General features: G+C 39.6%; 2 protein-coding genes across 2 annotated transcripts in view; one reads left to right on the forward strand and one right to left on the reverse strand.

Annotated features, from left to right (window-relative positions):
- The window catches only part of LOC115776740 (cadherin-related family member 5), a 15,610-nt gene extending 11,762 nt beyond the window's left edge, over positions 1–3,848 (forward strand). Inside the window, 1 exon segment of the mRNA XM_075074356.1 lies at positions 393–3,848. Within this exon segment, the coding sequence (XP_074930457.1) occupies positions 393–986 (594 nt within the window). The 3' untranslated portion in view covers positions 987–3,848.
- Positions 3,849–4,490: 642 nt separating this feature from the next.
- ctsd (cathepsin D) lies at positions 4,491–13,404 on the reverse strand. The gene is made up of 9 exons (XM_030724503.1): positions 13,222–13,404; positions 10,457–10,613; positions 8,335–8,458; positions 8,127–8,245; positions 7,846–8,045; positions 6,850–6,972; positions 5,787–5,931; positions 5,383–5,481; positions 4,491–5,091 (listed from the first exon to the last, which is right to left on the reverse strand). Exons 1-9 carry the CDS (start codon positions 13,281–13,283, stop codon positions 4,930–4,932), a joined length of 1,191 nt encoding a protein of 396 aa, XP_030580363.1. The 5' UTR covers positions 13,284–13,404; the 3' UTR covers positions 4,491–4,929.
- Positions 13,405–13,825: the final 421 nt, after the last annotated feature.

The raw sequence follows: 13,825 nt of genomic DNA on the forward strand, positions 1-13,825 counted from the left end.
GGCTACAAACAAGCTTTAAAAAGTGCTACAATGTTACTACACATCACTGCATTAAAGTAAAATACTATATGTTAGATGGAATAGGATTACATGGAATAGTGTTAGCACTATTTGAAACTAGAAAAAGTGCATTTCTACTCTACTCATGCATTTATAGCTTTCACTTTAGAGACAGACTCAACTGTAAAGTTGTTGGGTTTTTCCCCCATGGGCAGAGCGCCTCCTGTGCAGCGGTTTTGAATATTCGTCAGCTGAAAGCTGAGAGCTGGACTCTGTGTGAAAACAGAACAAACAAACCTTGCTCACTGTTGGGAACCACAGAGGCAATACCTCAGACCCCTCCACACTTCATTAACTGCTGTATTAATGAGGAATCTCTCTCCTGCCTATAGTGCCTGATCCCCTGTCTGCAGTCTGACCAGCCCCGGACTGGCCACAGGGACTCCCTGCAGTACACCAACGATGGCTTCCAGAATGAGGGTGACCTGAGCCGTGGGGGAGCCAGACGCTGGAACAATGCTCTCCCCAGACGCAGTACCTTCCCCCAGACATGGGGTCGGGTCATCCCCCTGGAGAGACGGAGCCGCCACTGCTCCGCATGCGGCGTCTACACTAACCACATCCCAAAAGGGAGCCCTTCAGTGAGACCCACGAGGAGGGGCAGGGGAGACGAGGATGAGTATGGTACAAGGTCAATCCTGACCAAGCAGCGGAGGAAGGAGGGCCAGAAGACTGTATGGTTCAAGGAGAGCGAGGATTCATCAGACATCGAAGTGGAGATCATCCCAGACACTGTGGGCCGGGTGGAGGAGGAGACTGAGGAGGAGCTGGAGGTGGAGATGGAGGGTGTTGTCAGAGACCCGGCAGCCCCTGTAAGAGGGGCTGATGATGAGCAGGACAGCCAAAACACAGAAGCCACTGAGGAACACAACGCTGAGAATGCTAGTTCAGAAAAAGAGGAGGGGAGCCAGGAGCAGGAGCGCTGACAGCAGAGGTCAGAGGTCAAACTGGAGTCAGAAAGGACTGAGCAGAACGCTGTTTGTTTTCATACCACTTTTTGGATGCTACAGCCTACAGCTGAGTTCTCAGCAGTGCAGGATGGCACTTCTAACATCTCTGGACTACTACCAAACCTCAAGGAGCTGAGTCAAGCATCCAAAAAGTATTTATCTTCTACTGTGAGTATATTACACTACAGTGCCAGTGGAAATAACTGGATACCAAATATATACTTGGCACTAGTGTGGACCAAGTATTCAATATGAGATAAGATCTTCCAATAACACTAACAAACATTATTTTGGTGTATAATTTTATTTCTGTCCATTATAACTGTCCATAAAATTATAGTCATTATAGGAGTTGTAGAGGTTGTAGTGCCATCACTACCTCAAAGTCCAACGAGGCAAAAAACATCAGCAGTTAGTGTTTCAGTGTTTTACTAAATACTAGATACCTCGCTCTACAGTCTGTGCAGTTTATAACAAAATTTTTATGTAAATGTAGCAACACAACACTGAACAGGTGATCAAAAGAGTAACATTCTCCCTTCTAAAATTCAAAGGTTTTTACGGAACTCAAGAAAGAAACATTTTTCACCACTTTCACCAGAGAAATTTAACCCTTTTTTTTCTCATCTTTAACAAACACCAGACCCTCTTTGAGCTCCCAGAAATCTCACATATATGAAACTGTCAATCTAAATAATCTGGAGAAGCTGTTTTTGTTCTGACTGCTTGAGTTTTTTGCCCCACTGAACTTTTTTGAAGGAACATCGCCACAGGCCAAAAAAGTTACCAACCTGTTAAGTATAATGTCTTCAGCATTAGAAATCATGGTCCAAACTACAAAAACAAACAGAAATACTAATAAACCATATTATTGTAAACTGATTGGCTCCACTTTCTAATAGGCACCATTTAACCGGTGGGCAAAACAAATCCTTTCTGTCAGAGGAAACACTTTCTGTCTCGCTCAAAAGTTGCTCATAATGAATCCATCAGCAATCATAAACTTGAATGTACAAATATAATCATAAAAGAGTCCATTCATTTTGCAGTTATAGAAGCTGTTTTGGCATCAGAACCACAAAACTAAAATGCATCAATTCTAGATTCAGTCTGAGTACAGTTCTGCAGCTCTTTGACATTTTACCTTACCACATACATGCGACGCAGCACGGGAGAGAACCGCCAAAGACTGCGACAAAAACAGCCGAGCAATGATGCAATCAAGAACAACAGCACATTCCAACATTCCCAGTGTTGGAATGTCCAACACTGGGAATGCCTTAACGGTCAGTAAATATCTGTCAAATCTAGGTCTCTAAAATGATGTTTATTGAATAGTTTCTGATGCATAAACTGAAGAACTCACTATTTTGCCCCGGGTCCTTGTCCAGCAAACTTCTTGGGTGTGAGGGAAGGAGACCCACAGTGCAGTCATTCATGCCTGGGGTGTGACTCGGCCAGCCAGCCAGCAAAATTTGCCCCCTCGGTGATCCCGACTATTTTTCAGTCTATTTTTCGGGCTGTGGCAGGAGTGCTGTGTGGATGTTCCATTCATGACTTCTTGTAACTTTGTGGAGTTTTATTATCAGAAGTTTAATCAATTGTAAGCATGCTAGAAATGACTACTTGTTGAGTATTTTGTTATTAAACCACATTAATTTAAACATACACAGGTTGAAAATTTCATAGAAAATATACAGAGATGCATAAATTAAATGTGTTGCATGCAAATCTAGAATTTTAAGTAGTAAGGAAATTACCCAACCCTTAACACCACATAACCCAGTGGTGCTGAGGGCCATTTGGTAAAACCTATGCAATTATGTTATATATTAATATTACTTTAACAGTAGAGCTCTTAAAGGGCTTAAAATTAAGGTTTTCTAAAATCTGCTGGGCAGTTTGGATAAGTGCCTTTAAGCTTTACACTGAAGGAAGCAAAATTTTAAGTAGAGTTTTAAAGATAAAAGACAACATTTTATAAAAGTTTGACCTTATTTGGTCTTGAAGAAGAGGTCAGAGGTCAAATGTGACCTGCTATTTTAAGTTTTTATACTTTCTATATGTTAACAATACACACCATGCTTGTAAGAATCATTTATAAGGCTTTTTGTCAATTTTTGAACAATAAATCATTCAGTTGATCATGAAGACCTTTATGAATGTAAGGCAAATTTTAGTGGGTTGTTACCATGACCCCACTCTACACCCCTGTCAAAGTTTTATCAGAATGAATTCAAAACTTTTCGAGCTATCGTCTCTACAGACAGCACACATGCTGCCTAAAACAGACCCTCCTTGGTGGAGGGAATGATTCACTGACACTAAAAAAACTCTCTAAGTGGTGCCTCATTAGAAAGAGGTCATGATTATTAAAATTTTGTAATTATTGCATTAATTGGTTTGGGCCTAGTTAATTTTATTCACTTGATTATCAAAAAAAAAGAAGATTTAATTTGTTTGTGTATGGTTTCTCCATTGAATTTCCAGGAAATCAACCCTTTGACCTAAAACAGATACCCACCATCACCTGCTCCTCTTGTTGTAGTAAAATGCCACTGTAGTGTAGAGTCATCACTTCCACACATGTTGTGTGTGAGCTTTACTAAACTGCACCAGTTGTGTCTGGATTTCATGGTGAGAAAAAGATGTGAAGGTGAAACTGAGTACTAAACAGCTGTAAAGACTTTATATGTATATTTCTATGTATTTATTGAGCATGTTGGTTAAAATAACTACTTTTATGGGGAAATGTATGGGTTATGTATAGTTGATATTTTGTACATTACAGTGATTGATGTAGCACTGTTGAGGGAATAATAAAGTTTGAGTCCTGTTGGTTGTCATACATTTTTTCATGCATAGGAAGACGGTTTAAAGAGGTCCTGAGTGGAGCTGATCCAGAAAGCAGGTTTAGGGGAAACTGAGTTGAGGGAAAGTCTGTTTCCTGTTCCAGAAAGAGAGTTAAGCTAAACTCTGAGTCATTTAACAGGTTAACAGACTCGGTAAACTAAACTTGCTTGCTGGCAGCTTTGATTTGACCGGTTTCTCTCCGACTCCTGCTACACCTGAAGGAGCTGACTGATACCAAAGCATGAGTGCATTAATCTGCAGAAATGTATGTCTTCACAAACATTATAATCCCAGTTAGATCTTAGTTGATTTTCATATTTAAAGTGACTGCTTCTACCATCAGTCTGTCATCTGTGCACGTGACCGTTTGTAACTTCAGTCTGTGGCTGTCAGTCAGTCCCTCTGCACTGACATAGTAACCATATTTTACTGTAGTACTCGACACAAACACCCTCAGCTCAGCAGGAGCTGATTGAACTAACTCTGATTATGTTTTCTGAAACTAATTACCAAACTCAGTTTTATTTTAGAGTTTGTTAAACCTGCTTTCTGTTACAGGCCCCACACGTTCTCCGTACAAACTTTGACACAGATGTTTGACCTTTTTTTTTTTTTACTTACAGAGACTGTTTTCTTCAGAGATCCAACCAAAAGCAATTTACTCAAAGCCACAAAGCACAAAACAGATCATCTTTTAAAAAGTGTTTACTGACGCTAATTACATTAAAAGATAAACCTGTCAGTAGTTGATGCCATCTTTCACCTAAAAATGCAAATTCAAAATTCTCTTTAAAACAAATCCCTGATTAAAAAGAAAAAAAAGATCAGTTCAATAGGCAGTACCTGTACAATCAACTGATCATATACACTCATCACACAACTTAGGAAATATCCAATCTGTTTCTCCCACTCTTGGAAATCATACAAATTGTTCAGATCAGTGCATTTAGTCTATTACACAAAGTCTATTGCTAAAAACCAACTGATTGCAAAGCAAGAGAAAACTTGTGCAGCTCAGATTTGTAGTTTTGCACTTGAACATGCTCCTTCTGAGTTCAGGATGTGCTTATTTGGATTTAGCAAAGCCCACCCTGTTGTTGTCACGATCAAAGACTGTGTAGTACTGGCCGATGAACACATCTCCCAGAATCCACAGGGGCCCGGCAGGTGGAGGGATGTCCAAACCCATGAAGCCGCTCAGACAAATGGTCTTTCCAGCCTGACTCTCCTGGATGATAGGAGGAGAAAGATAAAGTCAAGAAGCAGGTCGGCTGATGCATATTTTGAAAAAAAAAATAAAAATAATAATCTGAGAGTTTGATGGTGCTTGTGGAACGAGGAAAACAAACTCTAATCACTCCTCAGACAAGAAGCCAGCCTTCTCCTGGTTTTTCCAAATCCAACAAAGCTGCAATTGTTTGGGTTTTAATGATGCAACACAGTGAGTGCTGTTCTGTTACAGCAGATGGTGCCTCTCTGTTGCCCTCTGCTGGAAAACAAACATCCTGCACAGCCTCACCTTGAGGACATACTGCTCTCCGGTCAGAGTGTAGCTCTGTCCGCCTATGTTGAAGGTGATGACAGGCAGCGTTGGGATCTTACTGCAGTTCACCAGGTACTGAAACACAAGAGTTTCAACAGAACTTCATTTGGTACATTTACAACCAAGTAAAAACTCAAAACTGAAAATTTAAGCTGCATTACTTTTGTCAGTGATGTTTGATGCAATTTTGCAGTGACTATAGAATGAAATGAAGTAGATACAGTGTTATAATGTTAATCAGCAGATTAAAATGATTTCTCAGTGGTTGGCCCTGGTTTAGTGTCATGAAGTATTTTTATAATGAAAAAACAAAAACAAAAGAGAAGCCTGTTTCTCCAAAAGTACACTCATGTGTGTGGTCATAGTGGGTTTTATCTCACCTCTCCCTGGATGAGCGGAATGGCTCCGATGGCCTTCTGCAGGGCCTTGACCTCGGCAGCGGGGCCGGTGATCAGAGAGGTTCCAGTGTCTACGATGGCCTCACAGCCTCCCTTGCACAGACTCAGCTGGCTGCCAATTGCCATCCTGTCAAACGCATAAACCAATACAGTCACACTACATGAAGGTGCCCTGCAGTGTCACCAAAATCTCCTGAATCCAGACTTGAGTCACTTTGGATCCAACACATACTTCAACCCTCTGTGTAAAACAAACCTGTTTGTTTGACAACTTTAGCCCTTATGTTCGCTCACCTACTGTCTACATATTCCAGACTTCAGAGACTCATGCATCCATTTTAATAACCACTTATTCAACAAGGGCTGTAGGGGGATGAAGCGTATCCTAGTTTATATCTCTGGGTTTTATGCAGTGCCACATTTTTCTCCATTGATAACTGATCAAAGAAAATTCTGTGTAAATATCAGATGCATATTTGGAACCTTTGGGATCAGCTGAATTATGAAAAGCAGCAAATCATTAGAACTGAGACCAGAAATGCTTGATGTCAGTACTTATCAAATTTATTAGACCACCACGCAGTGTAAGGTTTATGCCACAGCTGCTCTAAATTAACAGTTTTTGTAATTACCAAAATAACCTTTTATGTTTCTCTCATGGTTACTCACCAGTATACACATGCTCTTTGACTGACATGATGCTAAAATGTATCCAAGAGTTTTCAAATTTACTGTTTTACAAAAAAGCAAAAAAAAAGTAAAGCACATTATTATTTTTTGATTAAGATGCCAAATTACAGTTATTTACTTGCATTCCTGAACAGGAAAATTTGGTTTAGTGGCCGAATGTTATGCTTCATTAATTTCTGACTTAGAGAAATCCAGTATGCCGGCTCAAATTTGGGTATGCAAGCATACCCCTAATCCAGTGGTTAATAAATCTGTTGAGCACTGCATGAATATATTTCAGTCAACTAAATGAAGCATCTCTTCAGAGACTTCCTAAACACTCGTGTAGTTTAGAGTGTGATGTCTGAGCCCTTACCCATCCATGTGGATCTGCCAGTAGGCCTGCCGGGTGATGTCGACATAATGGAAATCACCATCGTAGTATTTGGGGTCAGTTCCTCCCAGGAGCAGCTCACCACCGGGTTCTGTGTCAGGGTTCCTGATGACACAGAGAAAGCTTATAGTTTAAAACAAACAAAAAATAAGTGCAAATATGATTCCTAACAGAAACCTGACAACTACATTACCCACAGTGCAAAGGTTCTAAATTCAGAGAAAGAAATGTTCAAAGCTTTCACTAAGCAACATTTAAAGAATGGTCCATCTCTGTATTGGTCTTTCTACACATACAGTGTATCAGAAAAGTGGGTACACCCCTCACATGTCTGCATATATTTAAGTATATCTCTTCATGGGACAACACTGACAAAATGACACTTTGACACAATGAAACGTAGTCTGTGTGCAGCTTATATAACAGTCTTCATTTAGCGCAAAAATTCGTCTTTTAAGATCCTCAGAGAGTTCTTTGCCATGTTGGAACTTTCAGTGAGCAGTATGAGAGAGTGTGAGAGCTGTACTACAAAACTGAACACACCTGCTCCCTATGCACACCTGAGATCTAGTAACACTAACGAGTCACATGACATTTTGGACGGGAATGACAAGCAGTGCTCAATTTGGACATTTATGGGTGTAGTCTCTTAGGGGTGTACTCACTTTTGTTGCTGCTGGTTTAGACGTTAATGGCTGTATATTGAGTTATTTTGATGGAAGAATAAATTTACACTGTTATATAAGCTGCACACAGACTACTTTTCATTGTGTCATTTTGTCAGTGTTGTCCCATGAAAAGATATACTTAAATATCTGCAGAAATGTGAGGGGTGTACTCACTTTTGTGATACGCTGTAAGTCATCAGTGATACATGAACATCACAGAAGGTTGGAAAACAGTCACTCTGGAAAGCCTTTAAAGGTCACTCTGCAGCTCAGCATTTTTTATCTTGAGCTTAGAAATGGTCTACCGCACCTGTTCAGGTAGAAGGAGAAGACATTCTTCTCCACTTTCTTCTGATTCATGATGTTGTCAAACACCGGCACCACCCCATCCACGGAGATTTTTGGGTAGGCCATACCAAGGATGCCATCGAACTTCGCTGCGATGAAAGTCACACCGGGTTGCTTGATGGCCTCTCCAAAGATCTGTTTTTGTACTGATATGTCTCCAATCTGAAACAGCAGGATGAACAATTAAGAGGAAAGTCAGAATTTCTCCGGACTATACTCTAATGTGGTAACACTGAAGCTTACAGTGCATGTATCCTGACTGAGGTAGCCTGACAAACTGCCAGATCCATACTGGATGGCAAAGGAAGTGCCGTTCTTCACATATGTGCTGGATTTTCCAGAATTGTATTTGTGGTGAAGCCCTGCGGAAAAGGACAGAAACATCCATCAGCTTTACCACAAGCACTGTAACACCATGAACGCCGTGTGTTATGGAGCTGAGGGGACTTACAGCATGCTATGTCAAACAGGGAGCAATGAACGGAGGGTACCCACAGGTTGGAGGAACCTGTGTCAAACACCACAGTGAATGTCTGTGGAGGGGTGCCCAGGTTAATCTCACCATAGTACTGAGCCTGGATGGAAAAAGAAGAAATAATCAATTAGTTGAGTTGAAAGAATAATTATGAAGCCAATCTTCTGTTTTGTGGAAAAAGATTATGGTAATCTCCAGAGAAGCAGGACTAATGATTAAACAACAAGGTCTCACTGTACATGTTAAAAGCAGCCAGTCAGTTCAGCAGGCCTCACTCTGAGGAGACCTTGTGTCTGTCAGTATCAGCAAATGTTAGAAGGATGCAGGTCAAACAATAAGTGAGTCATGCCAATAAATCAGCTGCTTTAGTTGAACAGCAGCTGCACAAAAGGAATGATTCCTCCACAAATTCAGGGCATGAAGCAAATTTCTGTTTCATGTGACTCAAAGGCAGTTGTGTCAAAGGTTTCAGTGCAAAATAGTGTCAAGTCATTATGGCCACATGTGAGCCAAATGTAGAAGTCATTCTGATTCATTCTGGCTGATGTCGATTGACTCTGGCTGTTCTCAGAGTTCAGGTTTGTGCGCGATGCATGTTGCAGTCTTGCAGAAACACAAATCTCAAAGTATGATGGAAATCAGCAGGAACTGTATAAGCTGCTATCATTTTTAGAGGTACTGAAATACACAGAATTCCATTAGAGAAATCTCCAAATCTGAAACGTTGGGATTGTAACCACTAGGGCTGCATTTAAGCACACAATAATAGATTCACGTGAATAAACAAAAGTGTGCATGTCTATTGTGTCTTTATGCAATTTGATTTGACCTCAGTGTTCGATAACATAATAAATAAGAAAAACATTTAAACCTGTCTGTTTATTAAGGCGGTCAGGCTAAAATTAATGCTGTCATGCAACAGAAATCTCCTATTATAAAGGTTATTATTAGGTTAAGGTTTTGTTCACACATCTACACAATTATTACAACAATTCTCAGCAAACTCTACAATTATTCTGGAGAGTGAAGCTGTAGATTCTACCTGCACTTGTTGAAATGAGAAGCACAAATTGTTATCTAAGAGGATTTTCTTATATTTTAAAATCAAGATGCAGCTGATTTCTACTGAATACCAGCAGAAATAATCAAAAAGTTTATTAATGTGTTTATAAGACCATAAGCAGTATTTGAGCATATTTTTAACCCTAGACTAGTCGACGAGTCTAGAATAAAGCAGTCTACTACACAAATACATGATGTTAAACATTATGTGTACAAATTTGTAAATTTCAGAACCATTTGAAAGCTTTTTCTCCAATTAACATTTTAAAGGAACCCACGTTTCCAGGCATTAATTGTGATAGTATAACTTCTCTTACTAAACCTGTGGAGATGGCTATTGAGGAGCAGTTTTTATTGTGATCAATGTTAACCACAAAGAACTTGTCAGAGCCCTCTAATGGACAAACTTTGCCATCATGACAGTTCAACTACCTGAACATACGTATCTTTGGCATTTCTTGTTACTGACTGACTATTTTCAATTTATGGCTATTACAGAGGATATAAGAAAACATCAATCTGTGATAAGGAGATACTGGCCAGTAAAAAAAAAAGCTGAGATCATGCTATATAAGACACCAGAAAAGGAGAAACGACTTAAAGGCATGAGTCACATGGGCTATGCTTTTTGTCTCCCTTTACAATGCGTAGAGTTTGAATTTTTGAAGACAAAAAGCTGATTCCACAATGTGGTGAGCAAAACAGAGCAAACCAACAGCTGATTAGGGCCAAGCAGCTTACAGATCAATGAGTCAGCTGTCATATGGTTCCTGTTCCTCTTGTGTCTTTCTCACAGTTTAATCACACTGAATCAGCCTTTCTAAAAAAATATACTGTTTGCTGGGATTTACTCAGCCTGACTGACTGGCCTAATTTTCCATTCTGCTGGGAGGATTTACAGCAGGCTGAAGCAGCCACAAAACAAGAGGACCTTTGTTGTGAATCTTCTGATGTGGTTTTTAAGTTGTGAACAGTGCATTAGGGAAAGTGAAGACTTAAAGGTTGCCAGGTCAGTGGTTTGGAGAGAGACGCTTACATCAAGGTAGTTCTTCAGGGTTTCTGGAGTGGGGTTATTACTGGAGGGAAAGCCAAAGTTGTACTTGAGGGAGTGTTTGTCAGTCAGAAGCTCCTCGACTCTTTTCCCTGAGTCAGTCAACTCGCGTCTGATGGAACGGAATTTCTTTAAGGGAATTCTGAAAAAAGGAAATTAAAATTAGTCCGCTCTGTTCATTTTCAGAGACAAAATACACCTCTAAATTTACCATTTTGTGCAGGGTGTTCAGCGTGATATGAGACCTCTCTTCAGACAGTGTGGAGACACATTTAGGAAGTGCACCAAAGCTTTAGCATCCCTGAAAGCTTTGCCTTGAAAGTTGGGCAGCCACAAGCAGTGACCTCCTGGGCCGAAAAATAAAGCTAACATGGAATTTCCAAAAAGTGCCACTTGAGTCTGGCTCTAAAAGAAACCCAATCCCCATGGACTCCATGGTAAAATGACCAACTTTACAGATTAAAAAAAAAAAACGTTTATAGCTTGGTATGAAACACAGTTTTGGTCTCTATAGTTTCCTCCTTCGTGACAAATTTACAGGAGGGTCAATTTATTTATTTATTTTTTTTCAAAAAACCAATAAATCACTCACTAATTTTGATTCTGTTAATTCTTAATGTTAGCAGTGAAGCCACGTTTACCAGTGTGCCAACACTAGAAGCTGTTGCTGCTGTATTTGAGCATTTTTCTTGGAAATATTTGACAAATCCAAAAAAGTCAGTGCTTTGGTTTTGGTGGGTGAAATCCTATTATCTATTACCAGAGATTTGCGTCTGTGCAGTTTATAGATGCAGCTCACTAACAAAGCTAGCATTAGCTGACGACTTAGCACTCCACCCTCTGGTCCACTTTTGACACCGAACCTGAGACGTCTCTGCACACACTGCACAACAACAAATACCCTCGGTTCTGTGCAGCAACAACCTCAATAAAATGTACTCTATCAAGTGGAAATAATGTAAAAATAAAAGCAAAGATTCGATTTGTAAATACCCACAAGGCAGCCTTGCAGATAAGGAAGTAGCAAGTAGGTCACACCTTATCTACAAAATATTCCACCACAGTCTTGCGAAATGTGCACCAATTCAACAATGACCAATAAGTCAAAATGTTCAAGTTTTTTCCCCCAGTAGAAATGAAGAAGAATGGCTTAACTGGTCCTGATGTAAAACTGGGAGAAAACCCTTCTCTATGTCATAGTAGAAGTAAATAGAACATCATAGTAACTATGATGTTCTATTTACTGTGGCTGTGCAGGAAACAAACATGTGACCTAAAGGCTTCAGGAAATGCTAGATTACCATCTTAATGCTACCCGGAAAACCGTGATGTACAACACAATCCTAGATATGTCTTGAGCACTTGCAATGATCTGTGTGTAACAATTAACTCATCTAAAATAAGGCCTTAATGGCCAGTAACAGAAAGTCAGTCTGAATGCAGCAGCAAGTAAAACCTGCTTCAAGGGTCAGACAGCTAAAAATAGGCTTGAAAATCTGTCAGCCTATTGATTAACTCCGCTCAGCATCTGGGCCTGTAAGCAATTTCAAACTGTCTGTGGTACATGTGTTAGAATTTAAAATAAATTAGTCAAATTTGACTTTTCTATCACTTTCCTCTCTATTCTAAATATTCCTTTATAGTACGTACTTCAATACATGCACGCTCACAATCATCCTATCTTTCATTCACACTTCATTCAAAAATGTTAGATCTAATGTAGGCCCAAATTCATACTCAATAATAACGTTATTATTATTATTATTATTATTATTAGTAGTAGTAGTAGTAGTAGTAGTATAATACAAGACCTATAACAAAGTATAAAGGAGTGAGTTAAACTTAACATTTTATGCAGACCTAGGTATTACAGTTTTATAAATCCCAAAACAGAAGTGTTGAGCTTATTTTGTCCTTTAGTTCACTTCCTAGAATCATGATTTTAAATGGCAGTACTCATTACTCATTACTATCAGGCATTTTTTCTGCACTCCTGTACACTTGCACCTTCCTGTATTAAATTTACATAAATGTTTTGGCTCATTTTTGTTCATTCATTCATCTGTTTGCACTTACATAGTTAGTAGTCGCGTTTGCATATATCTGTTAAACTTTGTTCACCTCTCATACCCATTTATTAGTTTACGGCCCAGAGTAAAACTGTAAACAAAGCCATTCTGTTCCACTTTGAGCTTTTAACGGCACTGAGGTAAACAGGAAACTACCTGAATCAGAAATAGACTCTTTTTTTAGAGAACAAGTTTTGACACGTTAGTGCAAGAAATGCACAGCAGTATTTATCCCGGCTGTTTTCCCTTCGGGAAAGCCTTCCATTGTTCCAGTGTCCAACCTCGTTTGCCTTACTCGACGAAAGCGAGCCTTAATAATTGATTAATTACACATGAATGTTTTCTGGAAGCACCTTTGCTATTTGCTGTGAGAGCCAGCACTGTGCTGGGGCGACAAGGGTGGAGGCTAACAAGTTTAGCGATATGTCACAAGATCAGCAGACAAAGAGAAATTTATGTGCACACAGGAGACAACGCGGGCTTATTGGATAACGTCCGGCCGTCCATGCATCCAATTTTTTTTCTCTCGCTATTAAGCTAACCACTTGCTAAAAAACACCTTCTAGGACGCCCAGCCTGACTGTTAATATAGCAGTGTTATTACTGGTTGCATTCCAGAGGAGCTGGCAGTGGGTCCAGCCGCAGTAACAGAAGAGTAACAAATAGCATATCTTTCCTTACCGGACTAAGGCGTCGTTAGTCAGGGCTAACGCTGCGAACACAAACAGTAAGAAGGTCCTCATTGTAACCGCAGGAGAATCACAGAAACGGACTACACCACAATGACTGAGCACTTCGTCTTGTTGACAACAAACAGCCGACTTTTATCAGCTGACTAGTCACCTGCCTCTGAGGGTACTCAGCAATGAGGTAACTTCCGTTTTTGCCCCCTTGGCAGCGGAAGTTTGAATTTTCCTGTAGTTTTTTTTTTTTTTTTTTTTTTTTAGCGAAATCTGAATCAAACGATTATTCGCGTATGTTACTAGAAACCGTTCGAATTGTTTTATTTTAACACAATGTCACATGTCAAACACTGACATAAATTGTTTTTGGTATTAATTACAATTTTAACCTGGAAATTTACGTACAATTTTAAATTTAACATGGCGTTATGCTTCTGATATGTGAACATATCAGTTCAGATCTTTACAGAAGCCATTAAAAATTTAAACGTAATACACAGGAAATAAATAAACTTTCAATTTCAAACTGTACAAAAGGCTTCCTGTTTAACCAACATCACAATTTCTAAGATGGGTGCCGTGACGGTCGATCAACTACTTAT

This window comes from Archocentrus centrarchus, unplaced genomic scaffold, assembly GCF_007364275.1.
Source record: "Archocentrus centrarchus isolate MPI-CPG fArcCen1 unplaced genomic scaffold, fArcCen1 scaffold_37_ctg1, whole genome shotgun sequence".
NCBI lineage: Eukaryota > Metazoa > Chordata > Actinopteri > Cichliformes > Cichlidae > Archocentrus > Archocentrus centrarchus.

What these genes read in the sequence shown, in the direction of transcription:
- ctsd (XM_030724503.1), bottom strand. Translation starts at nt 13,283, where the DNA reads ATGAGGACCTTCTTACTGTTTGTGTTCGCAGCGTTAGCCCTGACTAAC. An exon ending in TTCTCCTTCTACCTGAACAG is followed by an intron (nt 6,973 to 7,845) that starts GTGCGGTAGACC and finishes CTGTGTCATCAG; the next exon opens with GAACCCTGACACAGAACCCG. An exon ending in TTCCGCTCATCCAGGGAGAG is followed by an intron (nt 5,482 to 5,786) that starts GTGAGATAAAAC and finishes CTTGTGTTTCAG; the next exon opens with TACCTGGTGAACTGCAGTAA.